The sequence below is a fragment of the Miniopterus schreibersii genome (genome assembly GCF_964146895.1).
Source record: "Miniopterus schreibersii genome assembly, chromosome: 4".
Classification (NCBI taxonomy): domain Eukaryota; kingdom Metazoa; phylum Chordata; class Mammalia; order Chiroptera; family Miniopteridae; genus Miniopterus; species Miniopterus schreibersii.
In genome coordinates this window covers 55,277,504-55,300,870 of record NC_138105.1, presented here as the reverse complement: position 1 = coordinate 55,300,870, position 23,367 = coordinate 55,277,504, and the positions used below count along the sequence as shown (strand labels likewise).

The 23,367-nt window shown below is 36.7% G+C and overlaps 1 protein-coding gene across 1 annotated transcript in view; it reads right to left on the bottom strand.

The window, feature by feature from the left end:
- ANXA10 (annexin A10) overlaps positions 1-16,881 on the bottom strand; it is a gene marked incomplete at both ends in the record, with an annotated part of 39,191 nt that extends 22,310 nt beyond the window's left edge. The window contains 2 exons of the mRNA XM_081135426.1: positions 10,723-10,817; positions 16,782-16,881. Coding sequence (XP_080991552.1) covers positions 10,723-10,817; positions 16,782-16,881 — 195 coding nt within the window. The remainder of the gene's footprint in view (positions 1-10,722; positions 10,818-16,781) is intronic.
- Positions 16,882-23,367: the final 6,486 nt, after the last annotated feature.

Genomic DNA, 23,367 nt, shown 5'->3' with positions numbered 1-23,367 from the left:
TCTTTCTCTAGATATTCAAATGGCTCGTCCCTCTTTGCCTTCCTCAAGAAGCCTGCCTTGGTCACACTAAAAATTACACCCAGTCCCCCAACACTTCCTGTATTTCTCACCAGGCGTCTTCTTTTTCCACAGCGTTTATTACCTTCTGATATGACACTTTACTGATTTACACATTTATCTGTTTCACCCAGGTAGAATGTAAGCTTCATCATGGCCGGGCTTTCGGTGTGTTTTATGCTTGGCTCTTTCACGGCCCACAGAACTGTGCCTGCTACACAGTAAGCACTCACAAAATCAGTACAAAATGAATGAATGAGGACCACTTGTAATTCAGCCGTTATTTATTTGAAGTCATTTTGACTATTCAAAGATAAATAGGAAGTTTTATTTAGTGGAGGGAGCAGAAGCACAGAAATTACTATTTTCCTGCAATGCAAAAAGTACTAAGAGCTACAGCAGTGAAAATAGTATGATATTGTCAGGACATAGAAGAGAAGATCTTACTTTCAATTGGGAAGATAAACATTGAATAATATATTTGAATAGCTAAACTTTGCAAGTTCAAAGAGGAGCCTTCAAATAGGTTCTCTAATTAGAGTCTTAAATTCTCACTTGGAGTTATATAAATAACTTTGCAGAGGCAATCTTTGGAGTGTGACTTTCCCCAGCCTGACTGCCTGTGCTTTCTTGGTTGCCAAAGACTTGCCTTAAAGGGACTCTGTGGGAATCACAGCTTGGCCTTGCATTAAGCTAATGAGCACTTGCTTTTTCTAATTGCGCTGATGAAACTGCAGATTACCCATGTTGCAGCTCTTCTGACCACTCCATTTAAACTAAAAGTAAAATGGCAGTTTCTTCCTTGTTTCTCTTTCCTTTATTTAATTTTGTTTAACCAGGGGCAAGAAGTAGAAGTATGACTAACATTTTGCATGCCTGTATATGCTCGGGGAAAGAGTTCTATGGTTTTATATGCTTTCAACTTATATACCTTTTTCTATTATCATAAAAAATAATACTTACTGTTTAAACACTCAGTGATGTTGGCCCTTATAAAGTGTAACTTAGAATTTGTCTTAATTCTACCCACCCCAATATTTATTGTGTAAATACTTGCATAGTTTTATATTATAGAAACATTTGTGCAAGCTGAATATTCTTTTGAACAGCTTCACTTTAGGGATGTTTTCACAGTTTATTTAATGATTCACTTTTCAGTGGAAGTTGGAACTGTTAATTTTTGGCTGATAATAATACTTTGGTCTGTTGGAGAATCAGTATATAAAAGCTAAAACTCTCCCCCTCTAAAACAAAAAAATATAACAAACTTTGCTTCAAAAGTATAGTCGATTGCAGAAGAAAGAGAAACTCCTGGATGTAAAAACTAGGAGATAGATGAAAACCAGAGGCTAAACAAATGAGATGACCTTGGCGATGACCTTGCAGGTGACTTGAGGAAAGTAGAGATTGGTGTGAGAACTTTTTGTTTTGGGTTTCAAAGCCCAATGTGAGATGCTGTATGAGGACTGGAGAACATTTATGGGGTCAGTGTAACACAGGAAACTAAGTTTGAAAACTCTTATATGAGGTTGGCAACCTGAAAGGATTATACCCTTAAAGTGTGAACTAGGAAAAAAAATACAGTTGATCCCTAAACAACATGGGGGGGTGAGGGGCACCAACTCACTGCACAGTGGAAAATTTCTGAATAATTTAATTCAGCCCTCCTCGTACATGGATTCCTACTTGTCTTACTATTCAGCATTAGAAGATGGGTAGAAAGCTCATCTCTCATTGACTGGGTTTTGAATTGAAGAATATTTTCCGTGAAAATTCAAAATAATAGATCTGTCTCCTTTGGGCCTGGATTTTCATATGAATGAGACCTCCATGAAGAGAAACCATCATGAAAGTTAGTTGTGAGCTGGCAATTCTTTTGGGACATCAGGAAGAAGCAAATGCAAAATAAATCTAGGGAAATTCTCTGACTCTCCAAAAAAAGAACTCCTCACCGAAGAAAGCAAGCTATACTTTAAATGTTCTCACAGCAAAAACATGGTATGCACTTAGAATCAATTTTCCAGAGGGATAGATGATGAACTCTACAAATAGCAGAATTCAAAACCCATTGAATTTGATACAATAACAATCTGAAAGAACACTATGAAAAAAATAACAGACTTGAAATGGAAGCAAACAAAATTCTAGAAATTAAAAACTTCTACAAATTAAAAAATACAACATATATATTTAAAGAGTAGCTACTAAGCAGCTAAATATGGAATTAGCAAATTGTAGAACTGTCTGAAAATAAACGACAAAAATTTTCACAGAGACAAGAAATAGATGATATGAGAATAAGTTTAAGGGACTTGGAAGAACAAAATTTTGGCGAATGGAACTTATAGCAAGAGAGAATGTAGATAATGCCAGAGAGATGCTATTTCAAATACTATATATTATGCGAAACCTTAGCTATTGAGATAAAAGTACACAAACCTGTTGACTAACACACTGAAATTGCAGAATACATAAAGAAAATACCTTAAAAGCAACTAGAGAATAAAAGGTAGCCCAGAAAGGAAAACTCTTACTGAGAGGAGAGATGAAATCATCAAAAGAGATCAGGAAAAAAAAAAAATTGAAATTATATTTTCAAAGACCTAAGGAAAAATAACTAGAATGTAGCCTGGAATTCTATAGCCAGCCAAACTAATATTCAACAATGAAGAAAACAATGAAGATATTCTTAAGGAAAAGACTGAAATTTTTTTTTTTTTTTTGGTTAATCCTGACCCGAGGATATTTTTTCCATTGATAGAGAAGAAGGAAGGGAGGAGGAAGGGGAGGTGGGGGGAGAGAGAGCGAGAGTCCAAGAGAGACATCGATTGGTTGCTTCCTGCATGTGCCCCAAGTGGGGCTGGGTATTGAACCTGCAACCCATATACATGCCCTTGATTGGGAATTGAACCCGAGACCCTTCAGTGCTCAGGCCAAAGCTCTATCAGTGAGCCACACCGGCCAGGGCAAAACTGAAATAATTTAACATTTATTTGTTATTTCTCGAGGGGGGGCAGGACCTGATTCTTCAATGTCCTTTGAAAAAAGGACATTGAACTCGGAAACATGGAGTTGGATATTTAATGAAAAATGAACTAAGAAGTTGAAAATTATAAATGAAACTAAAGAATCATTAAACCTATAAAACATCAAAATGATGACTATTTGGGGGAGTATAAAAAGTAGAATAAAAAATATTCAATATTATTATTATTATTATTATTATATTATTATGCCTCGAAAATACCCCTAGTCTATATGTTAATGCTAGGCATTACTTAAGAGATGTCATTTTGAAGATGGAGCGGCAAATGCCACAGAGTCCATTTCAAAGATGAATTTATTTTAGAAACTTCCCAAGGGTGAGCCAACTCCAAATCAGTCAACTGGTGCAAACCCTATAGCTGTGTCCAGAAGGAAACATGGCTTTGGCCACTGAATCAAGAGTATACATAGCTGAAACGTACGGTGTCTGCCACAATGAACTTGCCACCTGATATAGGACTTTGTGTAGGCCCAAAACATTGAAATTCATTTGATTTAGATGTGTACAGCTAACACCCAGAAAATACATGTTTCTTATTGGTGCTGATCATCTCTCTTATGTATTTTCCTTCCTTCTATGCCAACCTCTGCTGCATTCAGGAGAGAAATAATTAGAGGTTGGACCAAGGCCTTCCTGTCCCACTGTGGACTAAAGGCCATTTGTACTTGTCTGACCATATGGGGGGACACTCAGGATTAGAAGGACTCAAGTTTTATGAATTTGTTGGATACAGCTACCAAGTCTCTGTGGAGCCAGTGGTTGAATTTGGGAAATACCCAAATTCAAATGATGGGTGTGGGCAAGGTTTGCAGTGAAAGAAGGGATGCTAAAGGAGCTTGTGATTGGGGCCCTTGGACTGATTCACTGTATGATTCTAATAACTGCCATTGTTGAACATAGTTGGTTTTTGTGTTTTATTTGTTTCTGCTGTGAAGTCTACAAGTACCAAAGGGGATGCTCTTGTTAGGAAAAGAGCCACATCTAGGGAAGCGCTTCTACCTATAGCCACATATCTGAAGGCCCTATAACCCCAGTGATCACTTTCTGTTAAAAGTCTCTGTGAACTTGTTGCCTTCCTCATACATACAACTTCCAGGTACATCACTTTTGAAAAAGCAGCTATTGCTTTGCTACTGAACTCTTACAGAAACTAAATACCTGATCAGTGGAGGCTTGCGACACTTGTGCCCAATAGTCCCATTTTGATGGGACAACTGGGATTTAGTGGCTAGCAAGGGGAGAAGAAATCAACAAGCCTCACTTGTCAAATGGACATGGTACATTGAAGAAAACAGCTGGCCTGTCCCCAGGAGCATCTTGGCTTTACCTGAAAAATGGCAGCTATTATTTATTTTTGTAGAAAGACTTTAACCCCCACTTTGGCTTGAAACAAGCTGCTGAATCAATGGAGATGTCAACCAGTTGCCCTAAATGCCTTGACCTGGTTCACTGATGGTTCAGACACACTGTAACTAGATGGTATCCACTGGGCTGCTGTGGCTGTTCAACTCAGTAACAGCTGTGCAGAACCAAGAATGGATGATTTTTGTTCTGTGGGCAGAAATCAAGGTTCTTCTCATAGTTCTGACCAGTTACAAATACTAGAATAATGACAGTTTTCTAGTGGTAGAGTAAGGACAACAACCTTGGCCCCTGGGGAGGGAATGTCTAATCACACCACTTTGGCTCTAGTAGGTATTCGAGGCAGCCTCAGCTCACTGGCTAAACTTGTTATGGATGATAGACTTGCCCTGGACTTCTTCTTTGTAGGCCAAGGTAAAGTTTGTGCCATTGCTAATACATCCTGCTCTATCTAGATGAAAACTTTAAACCAAGTGGAAAGGTCATTTCTAAAACTTAAAGAAAAAGTCACTCAGCTTTTTAAGATAGGCCCTGATGATTTATGGGACCTGTTTAGCTCTTTGGGTCCAGGCTCCTATGGGGGCATTGTTGGGATCAGTACTGCCAATTGACCTCGGCATGCTTCTTGGAGACTTTTGATAATTAAATGCTGTGTGAGAAAAATTGAGGGATTTAGTCTCAGCTTTTGTTGGTCAGAATAATAGAAGTGGCTTAGGGATTGGTGTACTCAGAAAAAAGAAAGCAGGAGTGAAAGTAGCATAGAAATGAGGGGTGATATTGTTGGGAGCCAATTTTCTGTAGTTTTCATGTTTCTGAGTGTTATGCAGAGTGAGCCACTGACAGCCCTTTGTTCTGGATTACCTTTCCAAGGATATTTGTATAGTGAATGGCATTGAAGATAGCGATAATGTCTCCCTATGCATTCTACCCATTATAAGTTATTCAAGTTTCTAATCTCTGCTTTTCTTTTGCATTGCAACCCACTGCATGTACAGGTGTTATCTGGTCATCTTTGCATTGATCCAAGGGATTGAGGCTTGGGGAACTGGTGCAAAATTTTGACACTCTGGCTACCACTATTACTGTGAATGGTAAACTGTCTTTTGTCTTTGATTCAGGGGTCTCCTGGGTTCCACCAGTATCATTTTGGCTGGGTAACTTGCTATCTTGTAAACATATTAAAGTCTCATACCCTTCAGATGTCTTGATACAAGGTTGACCACATAGCGTGAAAGGAATTCATATACTTGAAGAAAATATGTTCAGTCTGTGTACACATGGCACGACTAATGTCCAAATTACATAAATAAATACAATTTAACAAATAAATTGCAAGCTGCTGAACAAAAAAATGCACAGAAAATATAAAGAGTTGACTTAAAAGAAGTAGGAACCAGAATGTAAAAGAAACTTACGAAAAGGTGCTCAACATTACATGTCATTAGGGAAAATGCAAGTTAAAACCACAGTGAAATTTCATTTACTTCCATAAAACAGGTCAAAACCTAAAATGTTTTATGAGAGAGAATTTAAAGGAAATGGGAATCATTATATATTGCATGTGGGAGTGTAAATTTATAGAACTGCTTTAAAGAGTATTTGGAAGGCTCTTGGTCTGGCTTTAGCAGTATCGAGTTTTCTTTCTTCCTCCTTTCTTCCCACCCGCCTCCCTCCCTTCATCTCCCTGTTCCTCCCTCCCTCCCTGGCAGATTGTATGTGTTATTTCAAAGAGAAAGAATTGTTCAGGATGTAGCAAGCATTCACGGGGGGTGGTGGAGTACTACACTTACAAAACTTTGACTCTATAGAAAACCTTTTTGAAAAATAAATTTTTTTTTTTGATGGTTACGTTCCCAGTTTCACCCAAAGGCGTATATTTAACCCATGATATATTTGAAAGATAAGGTAGTTGTACCATTTTAAATTATTTAATCCATGATTATAAAATTGACCTGTGATAAACAGAGTAGTAAAATTCAACTTTTGAGGATAAACCTACATCTACCCCATCACTTCCAAACTGAAAACAAGGATAGAGAAGATACAACAGTATCTATTACTGGTACTAGTGACATGGTAATTCGGTCTCTGAAGTAAGTTAGCTTTCTAGCCAGCACTTCCAAGGTGTGTTGATACTTCAAGATTAGCTTTTAACCACAAAGATGAGAGGTGATAGGGGAAAAAATTATGAGAACAAGATGGATTTGAAGAGGGCACTTGAACTCCACGCATTCACAGCTCATTATTGATTAACAGCTGTATTAATCTGGTTGGGCTGCCATTACACAATTCCACAAATTGGGTATTTACTACAGAAATTTATTTCCTAACAGTCTAGAATCTAGAAATCCAAGGTTAAGGTAGCAGCAGTGTGGTTTCTAGTGAGACCTCAATTCCTGGCTTACAGCTGGCCGCCTTGTATCCTCATGTGGCCTTTCCTCGTATAGGTACCCTTGGTATCTTTTCCCCTTCTTATAAGGACACCTATTCTGTTGGATTAGGGTCTCACTCTTATGACCTCATTTAACCTTAATCATCTTGTTAAAGACACAATCGCTAAACAGTCACGTTGGGGGTAGGGCTTCAACATACAAATATCGAGGGACACAATTCAGTCTGTAATGCTAATTATGTGCCTGCCACTGTTGTAAATGCTGGGGACACATTAGTGAGCAAAACAAAGGTTCTTCCCCTTGGGCTTGTGTTTTAGAGGGAGGTGGCAAACTAAATATTAATTATAATATGTAAATAAATATGTTAGAAGGCATTAAGTATTATAGAGAAAAGCAAAACAGCAGGTGAAAGAGATGTAGAGTACTGGCATAGGCTTTGGGGTGGGTGACAGTTTTAAATGGGGGAATCCAATTAGGCCCTCTTGAGTAGCTGACAGTGAGCAAAACCTTGAAGGATGTGAGGGAATTAGCAGTGTAGATATCTGCCCTTTTTAGTCTGGTGTTTATTCAGTTGAGAACAACAGGCATTATTGAGAAGCTTTGGTAGATTTGATTAAGAGTCAGATAACCTTGCTGCAAGTTCTCATGTTGTGTCATGTGGGGCAAGTCAGCATCTGCACTAAATTACATAACCAGCACCAAGGGGTTAATGCATTCTAGATGCCAGGATATTTCAGAGCAGATCATCCCTGTGTTAAATGAAAACTGGGAAAACAAATTGCTTCAGTGCTGAATTTAAACTCCTTCAGGAATCATTGCCGGCCAAACTTATCAGGTATGGATGGTCCCTCTCCCCAGCTTCAGAGCATTCACTGTTCCCCCATCTCACTGCACTGTCAATAGGATAGCACTTCCTTTGGTGTGGAAGATCAGAGTCACCTCATTAATGATATTGACGAATATGTCAGTCAGAGGCATTCCACAGGGCTTTGCATTGGAGTCTAGGGATCAGTTTCTGCTTTGGATGAGGCAAAGCTGTTGATGGAATTCAGCAGCTCTTCACTGATGTTAAATATCAAATCATGAGTATTTAAGGAGCAGGCCTAGGATTGCACTTTACTCAGCAGCTAAGAAAATAATTCTGTCAAATCTTGATTATCCATGTTAATAAAAAATAAAAATATCAGTGATTAAGATACAGGAAATCTATAAACTGTTGCCACAGAAAGAGAAAGATAGCAGAAGATACATCTTGGTGAAAGGGAAGAAAGGATTCTGTGAATGAGCAGCAGGGGAGGTCAGGAAGCCCTGACTGAAGGTCAGACAGATTAACCTGGGAGCAGCTGGAGCAGAGAATGAGGGAAAAGAGAAATTTAAGCAATTTATGAATGTTCATTTTAACTATAAAATGGATGTTTTCCTTTTTCTAAAGAAAAAAGTACATAGGCAGAATATAATTCCTGAGGTTTCCTTATTCTATAAGTAAAGTGCTGCTTCTATGTCACACCCTGGGCTGAGCTCTGCAACAAATAACCCAGTCCCTGATTTTCCAGGAGATTGCAGTCTAGTCAGTGAGGATAACAGGAAACCCATACAACTCGGTATGGCAAGGTCACCGTGGCATAAAGCACGGGAACTCTGGGAGCCCAGCAGGAAGCCCTTAGCCCAGAGCAGAGCGTGTTCAGGAGCAGCCCAAACCTTATTGTGTGTTCTAGGAAGGAGGAGGTGAAATTAGCTATGCCTTCACATTGTCATTCAACAAACGTTAATTAATCTTGGTATGTGACACAGACATTCTTGCTGAACTCCAGGAATGAACAAGATGCATTCTAGCTTTCAAGGGTTTAGACTCTGATACAGGGAAACAGATATATAAAAAGCTCACTAGTGTGTCATTGGGTGCTAAGGGGAAGTTACGTAAAGGATGCAGTAGCAGAACTAGCCTGTTCCACTCTGGGGAGTAGTGGTGTCAGGAAAAGTGTCCAGTGTCTGGGAAGATGAGTGGGTGTGCAGCGTGTGGAGTGGAGAACCAGGCCATTGAAGATAGATGAAACACCATGACTAAAGGGCAGGGCGTGGGAATGGTTAGTTTGTAGAACTACAAGTCGTTCCTGTGGGCTGCAGTTGAGGTATGAAGGAAAGGGAGAGGGCTGAAGATGGAGAGCAGAAGCAAAGCGAGCAAGGCTTTGTATGCCCTGGGCAGGCATTTGGGTTTATTCCATGGACGTAAGGATATTTGTTAGTGAGAAACCAGGTAAACATTCTGGGATTAAAGTAGGAAAGTATAAATTTAGATTTGGAACCATTCTGGCTACAGTGTGGATAGACTAGAGTGGGAAAGAACTTGGAATAGCAGCTACCAGCTAGGAGTTTCACCATTAGTCTGGGCCCCAAATGGCGAAGGCCTGAATCAAGGCTGTGTAAATGAGGGAAAAAGAGAGACATGGGAGAAGAAAAGTAATTTACAGGACTTGATAACTGATTTTATGAGAAGCGTCTTTCACAGGAAAGGGGCCAACATGAGTTCCTACCTTCCAGTTGGTGTCATTTAGTGCAGGAACCTTGCTTTTCCACATGGTATGGATTGTTTAGTAAAAGTGAGTGTTAAACGTTGAGACCTTTGGTATACAGTGCAAGTGCCCCACTAAGTATAAATTGTTTAATGGATATCACATTCCTTAAGTGTAGGTACCTCATTTCTTAATTGCTTTAATCTCTTGCAGTGTAATATTGTAGAGATTGATAAAGTAATGCTTTAACCTAAATGTACCTAATGTATAAAAAGCAAAGATGTATGTAAGTCTCTTGGTTAAAAAAAATTACTGAAAAGTGGCCTATCTTCTAACAGTATGCATATTAAAACAATATTAGATTACTAATGCTTCAACTTTTATAGTTTTTTACATTTTCTTTCAAAAGAAAACTAGCACTGGTGTCATATGAACATAAGGTAATAGTTTTACCTGGATTAAAAACAACAACAAAAAACAACATAACTGGTTTCCTTCTATGGCCTAATTCAACTAATTTCACTAGTAGTCATCGCTTTTTGGATTATTAATTCATTCTGAAACAGAAGGCTGTCCTTTATTTCATGTGTTATAGTTGCTCAAAGACTGAGGTTTCCAGGTGAGGTAAACTTACATGGGCTAACTCTATACAGAAGAGTTTTATGATAGAGCTTCATTGATAATGATCAGTTAACAAAGTCATTGATATTTCAGGCCCTTTTGGCCTGAAGAGTTTTTGTTCCGAATCTGTGGTTTAAATGCATAACACAAGAAAGGAATCTTTAATGGTACTTGCTTGAAATTAGAATGTGATTACTTTAAAACACTATGGAGAGTTTGATTGCCTTAAACTATTTTTAACTGCCATTCTTTTTTAATGGTCTCTATAACTGCATGCTGTTAAAGGAAAAGCTAGGAGATAATTCACTTTGGTTAAGAGTTAGGTGAGGACCTGTGGAGAATTGCAGGAAAAGATCTTACTTTTTGACCTAGTGATCATTATTAGTTCTTTCTGTGCCTTCCCTAAAGCTTGACACGGGTATTCCCAGTGCGACATTTTTTAGCCTAATTGGACCAACCAGGAGTATAAGGCTGGCAGAACTTTCACTTTTTGAAGCTGAATGATTTTTGAGAACAGACTGGTGGAGTCACTGTGAGTGTGAACATAGCTCACACGTAGGTACATTTGATGATATTTCTTTCTTGTATTCCTGGAAGCATGTTAGACATAGGGACTGTTTCTGACACACAGTGCCTTCTGAAATCTTTGTCATCTGTGAGGCTGAAAAGAAGAGTACCTTTTCTTTCAGGCATTTGCCCTAAAGTTACGTTGGTCGGGACGGAGAGACCTTACCCGGCCATACATGCCCTGGTATGCCTCTGCAATCATCAGCCTCTGTGCGTTGCAGCGTTGAGTTAGAATGTCGATCAGCATGTCTTTGTCACAGCCTGGGAAAGAATAATAATTGAAGATTAGTAAAGTCGCTACTCTGGAGTTAAGAAGAATCCATTATCTAAGGATTAAAACCAAAGTGCGAGCTTTATCCCTGATGGTACTTTAAAGCAGTGAGCAATTCTAAGTAAGATGGGAGATCCCAGAGGAACACTTGATGAAGCCACGGTTCTTCCTATTTCTTATTTTGGTGCTTTTACTACAATTTATCCCTTAAAAAAGACCCAGCCCAGCTGACATGACTCAGTGGTTGAGCATCGACCTATAAACCAGGCAATCACTGTTCTATTTCAGGTCAGGGCACATGCCCTTGATCCCCAGTAGGGGGCATGCAGGAGGCAGCCAGTCAATGACTCTTACCATTGATGTTTCTATCTCTCTCTCCCTTTCTCTCTCTGAAATCAATAAAAACATTTTTTTTAAAAAGATCCAGTAAAAATACAGAGAAGTAAAATACAGTCTTTCTTTAAATACCTCTCCTACCTTGCCAAAAAAGGCTTCCCTGCATGGGCACAATATCTTCTCATTTTACAGTTGGAGAGATATGACTTATAATGAACACACTTTAAGACAAAAAGAACCTCTAGAGAAAGAAATAGGAATTGAGGAGGAAATTATACAAGGGGTGTGCACCCTTCTGAGGGATGGTGTGAACCTCTCATGATTTGCATAAAAAGGCTTTGCTTCTGGGCTCTGAGGCCTCTAGTCCTTGTATACCAGCTCATTGAACTGATATCACACCTGAATGCACAACTAGGTTAGTTAAATTTACCTGTAATTATAGTCATAGTAGAGTGATCCAGGAGGCCTTAACATTTTCCTATAGCTTGACTAACTTTCCTTTAGCTTGACTAAAATTTAGACAGTTTTCTTCCTAACTATAGGCCCTTGATCTCCATTTTCTGAGAGCATTTAGTTTGGAAAACTTGGAATTGTAAATTCTTTATCCTTTTAAGGTGTAAATCTTCTCCCAGTCACTTGCCAGTTTTACAGCCTGCAAATGTCTTTCTCGAGGAGTTGGGACCCATCCCTTTAAAATATAATATCATGCCCTGGGTGGATGGCTCAGTTGGTTGGAGCATCATCCTGTGCACCAAAAGACTATGGGTTTGAGTCCCAGCCAGGGCACATACTTAGGTTGTGGGTTTGATCCCCAGTTGGGGCACGTACAGGAGGCAACTGATCAATGTTTCTCTCTCACATTGATGTGTCTCTCCTTCTCTTTCCATCTAAAAATCAATAAAAACTTATCCTCAGATGAAGATTAAAAAAAAAATCATCAAGAATGGTAGAGTCCCTATCTCCCAGTCTCTGTTGGAGGTAGAAACCTAACTTCCATAAGTACCAATTAACAAATACAGATGGCCTAATCACATTGACCAATGCCCCAATCCCTACTGTCCTCCAGTAAATTTCACCTAGCTCACCCCAGGCTTAAAAACTCTCATCTGATTTATTTTGTAGAACTTGAGTTCAGTCTCTCTCCTCAGTTGAAAAAATCTTGACCCCCTATTGCAGTAAACTTGAATAAATTCTTCCTTGCCTGTTCAATTCTTTGTGGTACAACCTTTCTTTGACAAAAGGAGATATTTAATGGAGATGAGGAAAAAAATGAATTGAAAGGCTAGGATGTGAAGCAGATCATATTTTTGGAAATGAAAGCCATCCTGGATGGCCTTAGGCTTATAGGAAAGCTGTGAGTCAGGTACTGACTGTGCCAATGAGAAACAAAATGAGGAGTGAGGTGTTTTATGTAGGTGAGGGAAATGGCCTGAAAGCCATAAAACGGAGGAAGGGAATAGAATAAACTCCAAAGACTGAACTTGATGATTTGTGAGAAAAAAGGCAGTCTCCAGTGAAGTGACATAAAGCAACATGCTACCAGGGGGCTAGTCTGGTTAAAGCCCTGGACTCATGTAGTTCACGTAGAACTTACGTAGTTCTAGAGGAGTCTGTTAGATGCATAATGGACATTCCAAAATTAACATTTTAAAATATAAATAGAAGAATTTTCAGTTTTATCCATTGTTATTTTTACTATCATCATGCTTATGTAAATATCAATTTTTTTGTTGTTGCCCTGTTGAGATTACCCACAACCTACCTCTCTGAATTACTTTTTATTTTTCAAAGTGTTCATACTAGTTCTTGCTCATTTATCCTTCCAGAGATATTTCAGAAGAATTTTATTAAAATTTTTTAATTAAAATAACTATAAACTTAGGAATCAATTCAGAAGAGTTGTCTTTCTGTCCCTAACATGATGTATCTGCCAAATTATTTGTTTTTTCCCCCCTACAAGGCTTAGTAAATATTTATAGAATTTTTGCAAGTGACAAGAAACTTCATTTTGTTAAAATTATTTATTTTTGCCTTTCTATTGATATTTCAAGTTATTTCATTTTGTTTCTAAACACATAATTGCTTAAATTAAAACATGAAACTGAATTTTATGTTTACCTTATATTCAGAAAAAATATTAAACTCATAATTTTTTAAAAATATATTTTTATTGATTTCAGAGAGAGAAAGGGAGAGGGAGAGAGAGAGATAAGAACATGAATGATGAGAGAGTCATGTATTGGCTTCCTCCTGCATGCCCCCTGCTGGGGAGTAAGCCCACCAGGAATTGAACCTAGATCTCCTGAATCATAGGTTGATGTGCAACCACTGAGCTATGCTGGCTGGGCTAAACTCATAATTTTTAATAACTTTTTAGTTGATTACCTTGGATTTTGAGATTATATGTATATATAATATTCTTTGTAAATAATAGCTACTTCTTCTTTAGAATCATGTTTTTCCTCTTTCTTGCCTAATTACATTAGGACAAAAATTTCTAGATAATTCTCATTTTCTGCTTTAACAGGAAATCCTGGTATAATGAACCATAGCAATTTATAGATTTTTATGATGTACAGTTGATTCTTGTTATTTGTGGTAGTTTTCTGCAATGTCACCATGAGCATTGAGTTAGTAAATGCTGGACTATTTATTGCTCCTGGGGGAAATAGTGTGTTAGGTTTCTATGACCTTGTGGTTACAGCATTTTTGTTAGCAGAAATGCCAATTATGTTATATATATTTGTTCGTCAGTGTCCTTGTAAAATAGTCTCATCAGCATTGAAAATCCTCTCTTCCACGTATGCTTTTCCTGTATAAAACTTAGGAGGTGTTTTTAAAGACTATTTAAGGAGATATCTTCTGCAGCTTTCTGATCTGCGGGCTTGTCTCACTGAAGGTTTAACAGTTTTTGTGCTGTATCATCTTTTGAAACATGCAGGCCAGCCAGCACTACTTTCAAAAGAAAGATGACCATGTACTTTTTATCATCATTTCCAGTTATCATCTCGTGAACTCACATATTTGTCTGCTCTTCCATAGCTTTCTAACATGTGTATTACTTTAGCATATTCTGGACAGCTTCATGCACAGATCAATAAGTTTTCTCTTTTTTTTTCTATTATTTCAATAATCAGTAAAATGGAAGAAGATATTTGCAAATCATATATCTGGTGAGTTAATATCTAAAATATATAAGGCAACTCAGTAGCAAAACACAAATAATTAAAAATAGGTGAAGGGCCTAAATAGACATTTTTCCAAAGAAGACACACAAATGGCCAAGAAGTACATGAAAAGGTGCTCAGCATCAGTCCAGGAAATGCAAATCAAAAAGCACAAGATATCACCTCACACTTGTTAGAATAGCTATTATTAAAAAGATGAGAGATGTGAAAAGGGAATCCTTGTGTACTGTTGATGGGAATGTCAATTGGTACAGCCACTATGAAAAACAGTATAAAGGTTTCTTTAAAAATTAAAATTAGAACTTCTGTGTGATAGAGCAATCCTACTTCTGGGTATTTATCTAAATAAAATGAAATCACTCTCTGGTACAGATATTGTACCCCCATGCGTATTGTAGCAATATTCACATTAGCCAAGATATGGAAATCACTTAGGTGTTCAAAACCAGAGAAATGAATAAAGAAAATGTGATATATGCATATGTATACACACACACAGTGAGGTATTATTCAGTCATAAAAAAGAAGATATCCTGCCATTTGTGCAACATGGATGAATCTTGAAGGCATTATGCGAAGTGAAATGAGTCAGAGTAAGACAAATACCAAATAATATCACTTATATGTAGAATCTGAAAAAGCTGAACTCACAGAAACATTCAGGTACTAAGGTGGGGGAAATGGGAGATGCTGGTCAAAGGGTACAAACTTCCAGTTATCAGGGGAATGAGTTGTAGAGATCTAATGTACAACATGACTTTAGTTAGCAGTACTGCACTGCATACTTGAAAGTTGCTATGAGAGTAATTCTAAATGTCTCACCATAACAACAAAAATGATAATTATGACAGGTGAAGGATGTGTTAACTTTTATTGTGTTAATCATTTTGCGATATATAAGTATATCAAATCATCACATTGTGCATCTTAACTGGACATAATGTTATGTGTTAGTTATATCTCAATAAAGTTGGAAAAACATCATAGTCACCAAGTAAGACACTAGTAATTGTCTTTTTCAGTTGCTCCTTTCCAGGGTCATTAGGCTGGATAAACTTGAAGCATTTTGAGCTGTCTTTGTGCTCTGGCATGCTAGACTAAACACTACAATCAAAACTAAAACCCCCTCAATTTCTTCAGCCTAAAACACTGACAAACAAAAAGTTGCAATCATCAAATTGAATCCATATTCTGTCCCTAAAGTTACAGTGGCAGGAAAATTGAAACTGGAGCAAAGAAAATTTTATTCAATGAGCAGATTGCTCTGATCTACAGTTTTAAAGCAAAAATTACTCTCCTGAATAAAAAGTTAATCTGTAATTTTTTATCTTATCTATTTTTTTTTCTAGTGACTGTTGATATTTTAAAAGGCATGACAGCATTGCAAACTCCTAAAGTTGACTTTAGAAAGCACATTTAAAGTCCTTTATTGTTTTCCTGTGGGGTTCTGCTAGTGAGTAAAACACAAAGTGAATCAAGTTCTCATGAAGGTGACCTTGTCTTTAAAGTTAAGAGACTGCTTTCTCATGAAAGGCTTTGCATGTTTTATGCAAACGTTTTCTTTATGTTGCCAATGTTTATCTTCGTGCTCACCAGAAGTCTTCTTAAAATAGCTATTACTTAACGAAAATATATGGATATTTAACAGCACCATATCATATCTTAAAGATTAAACCTTTCTTAAAAGAACCCAACAATTTTCCTCCCTTCTTTATATATCCCTTTTCTCAGTTCTAGTTTCACTCATCGACCATCCATCTATTAAACACCCACACACCAGACTCAATGCTCTGGGAGCTCAGGGACCCAAGGGAGACAAGAGAGACAAGTACAATGAGATCAGTGACAAAGGAGTGCGGAAGCAGGGTGCCCAGGCTTCAGCTTATTTGCTTGTGTTTGGAATTCCCAGTGAAGGATTTGAAGAGGAAGACTCATTTGAGGAGATCTTGAAGGAAGAGAATTTGCATGTAAATTAAACTTAAGAAGAAAACAGCACTCCAGGGAGGGGATTGTTGGGCCAGTTTGCAGAGCTGCGGAAAAAGCACATCAATTTGGGGGGATAGCAGGAAGTTTGATTTAGCTGGAAGTGGAAGTAGCAAAAGAAACAGGCCAGAAAGCAAACAAGGGCAAAGAAGGATGTTTTATTCCAGATTAAGGTTTTTTGGGGGCTTGGGATTTCATTTAGTAGTTAATGATGAGACATCTCAGGATTTAAGGCAAAAACATGTCAAGATCAGATTTGCAATTGAGAGAGGCAAACCTCTTCACGATTATTGTCCTAGGCTAATATTTTCTTTTTATCCTACTTCTACCCAGCTTTAAAAAAAAAAAAATCTGTCTTCTGTTAGCCAGCAGCTATTTATACCCATATTACAGTCTTAAAACAAGCAAAAAAAATTATTAAAAGATGATAGAAATAATCAGGTTTACCAAATCCTTGGAGCGCTCCCCCTAGCATCTGGGCATCCATTATGGGATTGAAATTGGGAGCTGGGAAGATGGTTCCTTGCGCCTGGCGGGAAGAATTCATGAGAAAGAGAACTCAGTAATTTGCACAAAAGATTTCAACATTTTTTTCCAATATGTGAAAACAAAAAAGCATATTCTATATGTTGAAATTGCTCTAAGATGTGCACATGTCTATGAAGTACAGAATAAGGAATATAGTCAATAATATTGTAGTAACTATATGTGGCGCTGGGTGGGTGCTGGAAATATTGAAGAGACCACTTTGTAAAGCGTTTGAATGTCTAATCATTATGCTGTACACCTGAAACTAATACAAAATAATATTGAATGTGAACTATAATTGAAAATTTAAAAAATCTTTTGAGAAACAACAAAAAACAAGTTAATTGTATGTTAATTGCAGAGAGCTAATGTGGTTGAATTTAAAAAATCCATTGGCCTCTACTGTATTAGCATCTATTATTCATCTAGAAAACTTAGGTACTAGAACCAATAATAGAAAAATGTGAGAATAAAATATGTATCTTTTTTTTAAAAATCTTCAGCTGAGGATATGTTTATTGGTTTTTAGAGAGAGGAAGGAAGAGAGAAAGAGAGAGGGAGAGACATTGATTGGTTGCCTCTCACACCTACCCCAATCGGGGACCCAACCCAAAACCTAGGTATGTGCCCTCACCAGGAATTGAAACCGTGACCTTTTGATGTATGGGACAGTGCTCCAACCAACTGAGCCACACTGGACAGGGCAAATATATATCTTCTTAATAAACAATAAGCTTTTAGGAATTGGGTATTATTTTATAGAAACTGAAAAGAGAGATCTGTTGAGGGAGTTCATATCATTTATATGAATTAGAAGTGACACTTGCCACCACAGCTTTTTTATACATCAGGGACCCTAAAATATTGGAGCAAATTGAAATGTTTGAATTTAGATTATACGATTCACAAAAATCTAGATGATGTAGTTAGGGTAGAGAATTTTTAGCTGAAGCTTGCAGCTGCAGAGGAAAACATAGAAACCTGATTGACGTTTCATTTAAATTCTGTCTCTTGCCAATAATAAAATGGCAGAACATTTAACTTAGGCTTTCAAACCACACGGTCTATTATTTCAGACAGAGCCAGCCAGGACTAGGCACCATATGACCACACTCAGCACAAGAGAACTGTCAATCAAAATTTATTAAAGAAGGGGAGCTCTCCCCTGTTTGTTGTCAGTGTGCCCAGAAACATTGGAAAAAATGCCTTTCCACAGCAAACAGACCTACCAGGGCTTGAGAACTCAGGCATTCACTAAGCTCTTCTGCAGTAATAACATCTTAGCTGAAGATGAACCTTTCCTGGGCCTATTGTGTAATGGTAGCAAATGAATTAATTATTGAGAAGACTGGACCATAATGTCTAGTCCAAGAAATAGACCAATATCAAAATATTTATAAAAAGAGTTTTGGAGGATTAAGAACATTGTTCACTTGAGTTAAAACTAAGAATGAAATTCAGTTTGAATTCCATTTGACTGATATTAATAAACATGAAACTGTCGTTTTGAAGTAGACTGGAGACCATATAATAATTGTGATATGGCCATATTTTCATGCTTACAAGTGCAACCATGCTAGTGACATAGTCTTCTTAAATGCTTATTTGGATAGATACACATAATTAAAATAAGAACATAGTTTGCACCTTATTTTGCTATAGTGCAAATAAGAATTAGCCAGAAGAAGATGGTGTACTGGGAGATGTTCCTTGTTGACAGGGCAAAATTTTCCCAATGATGTGTGTGAATAAGTAAGGAAGAAATGGGAATGCAGTTGGGCTTGACTTTTGACTTATGTGAGAAGCAAAAGACAGGTGAGTAGTGGCAAAGACATGATTACTAAGGGACATCTAAAGGTTTTTAAGCAAGGGGATGAAATAATCTGAGTTCTGGTAAGAACACACAATAACAATATAAAGGATGAAATTAGAAAGATATAGGTTGCGGGTGGTTAATTTGAAACCTAATTGAGATGTAAAGCATGTTTGAACTGAGGCAAATAGCATATTTTTAGTAAATACAGATTGCTTTGTTAGCTGAACGTAACTTAACTTACTAATTTTTGAGGTGTATTTTAAGTTAATCCAGTAACTTTAACCTTTTGAAAGAGTCAGACTGTTATTTCCGGTGTGTTTGGCATATATACCATTATAAACAATGTCCTTTTTTATATACATGTTCCTAATTTTTTCATGTCTTAGAGAAAATTGGAAATTTTTAAAAAGTGGACACTTTCCAGTATGATCTGAAAAATAATATGTATATGGTAAAAGTTTTATTTTTCTTTCTTAGAAAATTGACAGATTCAGAAATAGTATCGCTTAAATAAGGCAAAATACATTCGAATGCCTGTTGTCTCAATATGAATTCTTACCACAAGTAATCAAAATATAATCTTTGCTTCTAGTCATTTGTAAATTTAAGTTTTGACAGAAGAATAAGAAATACTCTTTTTATTTATTTTTTATTTTTATTTTTTGAGAAATACTCTTTTTAAAAGACAAAATAAACTGCCTCATAAACTCACTATGCAGAAGAGCATGAGTAATTTGTACATTTAAAATTGGTTCTAGACTCTATTCCCTGAGTAAATAATGAATAGGTTTTTTTAACGGACAGAAAAATTTCAAAATTATTATTTGAAATTGAATACATACTGAAAAAATCATATGTATTTTGCTCGTGAAGTTGATAAAATTATTTTCATCATCTTACAGCAATAGATACATCAATAAATGCATCGTATTTCATTTAGCCACAGCTAATCCAGTGGCTGAGATCCATAAACCTGTATACCTCCAAATTCAGTGTTTAGAGGCTACCCACAGTTTAGTCCTTTGTCTCAAGTGCCTTTTGAATCACACTCACGTTGACAACCTGAGTGCTTCAAGACTTCTGAACTTTGAAACATTAGTCTGGGAAGTTGGTAATTTGCCTAACTGGATACCCATTTAATGAGTAATTCAACACCTTTGAAATACCTTAATTTTAGTGCAGTTGAAGATTACTAGATATCTATTAATTTAGGATTCTTAGAGCCCTGAGAGGAAATTTTACAGAAATCTTGGTGTACCCTTTCCATAGGGCACTTCCCTTGAACCAAGCATTTGCTCACTTTCGGGGTGTTGGTTTTTTGGATCTCCATTGGCTCAGATGAAAATCTCCTAAGCTTTCCTGAAGGCCTTCAGCCACTCTAGTCTCTTCTGACTTGTATCTGACCAGAGTTGTTCTGAAATATTTTCAGTGGTTTTAAACACAGCCAGCTCTAAAGGATGGGTTAACACTCATATTGTTGTCTCTCTTTGTCAGTTCTGTCCTCTAAATATCTTTAATGTGATTGCTCTTCTGTTACTAGTACCTTAGTACAAGCCTTGACCACTTTTCCCCTGGGTTGTACCCAAGAGGCTGCTAAGTAGGTCCACTCTTTTTTCACTGCCAGAATTGATCCTTCTAAAAGATAAACCTATTACTTGTCTTTGAGTGATTAAAATCCTTAATGCCCAAAATAATGCTTCTCAGTATTTGTTTTCTACTCTGGCCCACAGGATGGATGACTTTCATATGAAAGAAACATCCCTGGGAACATCTGGGTTTATGAACACATGGCAGTATGCTAGCCTTAATGACAGTCCATTCTTGCTTTATTTTCTCTCTCCTGAACCTCTATACTGCCACACCATAACACACACCAACGCACACTCTTGCCAAAAGGGATTTCTGTGTCATTGTTCATTTTGTTCCATCTGTTTGAAATGTTTTTTCCCCTCCCCCCCACCTCACCTTTCCATCTTGTGATTCTGTGTTATGATTATGGTGAACATCTATTCAAAATTTAACTTTCAAGCTTTAGCTCCAGTGTCATCTTTCATAGGGAGCCCTTTCTGATGGTTCTCGTAGCATGGTCTACTTTCTCCCTAGTGCTTCCATTGATGGGCCAAAACTGAAGTGAATCCTACTAGAGCACCAGTAATATATTAGCGGAAAATATCCATTTCTAATTGTAACAGGTTTCTAAGAATAATGAGTTATATTAACCTAGGCTTCCTTTGTTTTGTGGAGAATGAATGTTAATGTGCGTGGTTGTGCAAATTTGAAGATTGAACTGTTCTCATGAATAAAGAAAAAATATTTGGATATCCAGGAAACAGTTTGGGAAGAGCTATGACATGTAACAAAAATGGTTTGGTAGAGTTACTCTCTGTGATTTCCTCCTGCTATTCATGACTTTTTTGTGCAGAAACTAGGGAAAATGATGCATTATTTGGGTTGATTCTGGGTGAAAAAAGAATAACGTGTAGCTTTAGAGGGTCATATGGAGAAAAGATGACAGCCTAAGATGTTAAGAATTTGAAGTCTGGAGAAGGTTTTGGACTTCGTATCACATAATTGGGGTATTTGAGACAATCTTATGTGTGTAACCTCCCTCCACACATATTCTGGTTTATGTTTCTTCCTGCTGCTTGATGACTATAAGTCCTCAAAGCCATAGGTTGTGTGCTTTTATTTTATTAGAGGTGCTAGATATAATTTGCAATAATTGATTTAGTCTTTTCAAAGTTTTCATAGATTGTCAGAATTTTCATAACACATATTTGTTAATCAAATTAACTTGAAATTTGTCTAAATATAATATATTGACATCAGTTCTAGGTATTTCCTATCAATATTTAAAATGTACACAATTGGGTTCCTGAGCAGCACCATGGCAGTGGACAAGAACAAGCACCTTATGAAAGGCGGCAGAAATGAGCCAAGGAGAAAGTGGTTTACCCATTTTCTAAGAAAAATTGGTATAATCTGAAAACACCAGCTATTTTCAATTTAAGAAATATTGGGAAAACACTAGTCACGAGAACTCAAGGAGCCCAAATCACATCTGATGGTTTCAGGGTTGTGTTTTTTAATGAGTGTAGATGATCTGCAGAATGATAAAGTTGCAATTTGAAAACTCAACCTAATTACTGAGGATGTTCAGGGCAAAAACTGTCTGACTAATTCCCGTGGTATGGATCTTATCCATGACAAAATGTTATGCATGGTCAAAAGATGGCAGACCATGATTGAAGCTCATGTTGATGTCAAGACTAGTTACTTGCTTTTCTATTCTGTGTTGGTTTTACTAAAAACTGCAACAATCAGATTCAGAAGACCCTTTGTGCTCAGCATCAACAAGTCCGCCAAATCCAGAAGAAGATAATGGAAATTATGACCTGAGAGGTACAGACAAATGACTTGAAAGAAGTGGTTAATTAATTGGTTCCAGATAGCATTGGAAAGACATAGAAAAGTCTTGTCAATCTATTTATCTGCTCCATGATGCCTTTGTTAGAAAAGTAAAAATTCTGCAGAAGCCCAAGTTTCAATTAAGAAAACTCATGGAGCTTCATGGTGAAAGTAGCAGTTCTGGAAAAGCTCCTGGGGATGAGACCTGTGCTAAGGTTGAATGAGCTGATTGATATGAACCCCCAGTCCAAGAATCTGTTTAAAATTCAGACATTTAATGGCAACAAATAAAAAATCCCATTTGTGATACACAAAAAAATTCACACAACTGGAATTTAGATCTCACTAAAAAATATTATGACTGGGTGTAAAATTTATTTGGAAATTCCCAGTTATTTGCTGCATAATCCAGTTAAAGGTAATTATTCTCAAATCATCTGATCTCAATCATAAACTCTCTCTCTCTCCTATTACCATCATGTTTCTAATTAGGATAATTGAAAAAGATGTCAATATGTCACTGATCCAGAGATACTGCAATTGACATGGATTGTAGAGAATGTGTCTTACTAGTGGAAGGTGAAAATTGAGAATGAAAAAGTTGAGAACTAAAAGAGAATATATCTGTATAAAAACATATATAAGGGGAAAGTTGAGATTATATGGGAAATAAAATATTTTTAGTGTGTACACTAGAATATGAGAATATTATTTAATGTCTTAAAATATTTAAACTTGGAATGTAGTTCAGGAGCACATCAGATGTTCTAGTTCTTTAATTATTTACTACATTGATAATATATATTTAGTCAAATTTTAGAACTGATTGATATCATCATAAGAAAGAATGATACTATTAGCTTGAAAAAATTTTTGTATGAGGATATAATTGTAGGTCATGTTTATTGTAGTTTTATAGAATTTAATTATTCTGGATCTTGTACCAAAAAATCAGATAAGTAATTTCATGTTCATAGGTAAAATGATTTCTTATTTTTGTGCAGGTTTTTAACTTCATAATTTAAGGTACTTTATTAGTTTATTTTAGCTATACATATAATAGCTTATTATATTTCCTGTCAGTTTATTCAGTTATTCTTTGAAGAAAGTAAAAATAAACAATTAGTATGTGTCACAGGTTGTACTATATATTACTGTGTTTTACTACTGTAAATGCAATACATATATACAATTAATTAAAGGCAGAAGTGATAAGTTTATCATAAAAGTCTGACAAAGTATCATGGAATTTGGAGGACAGAGATAATCTTCAAGTGAAAA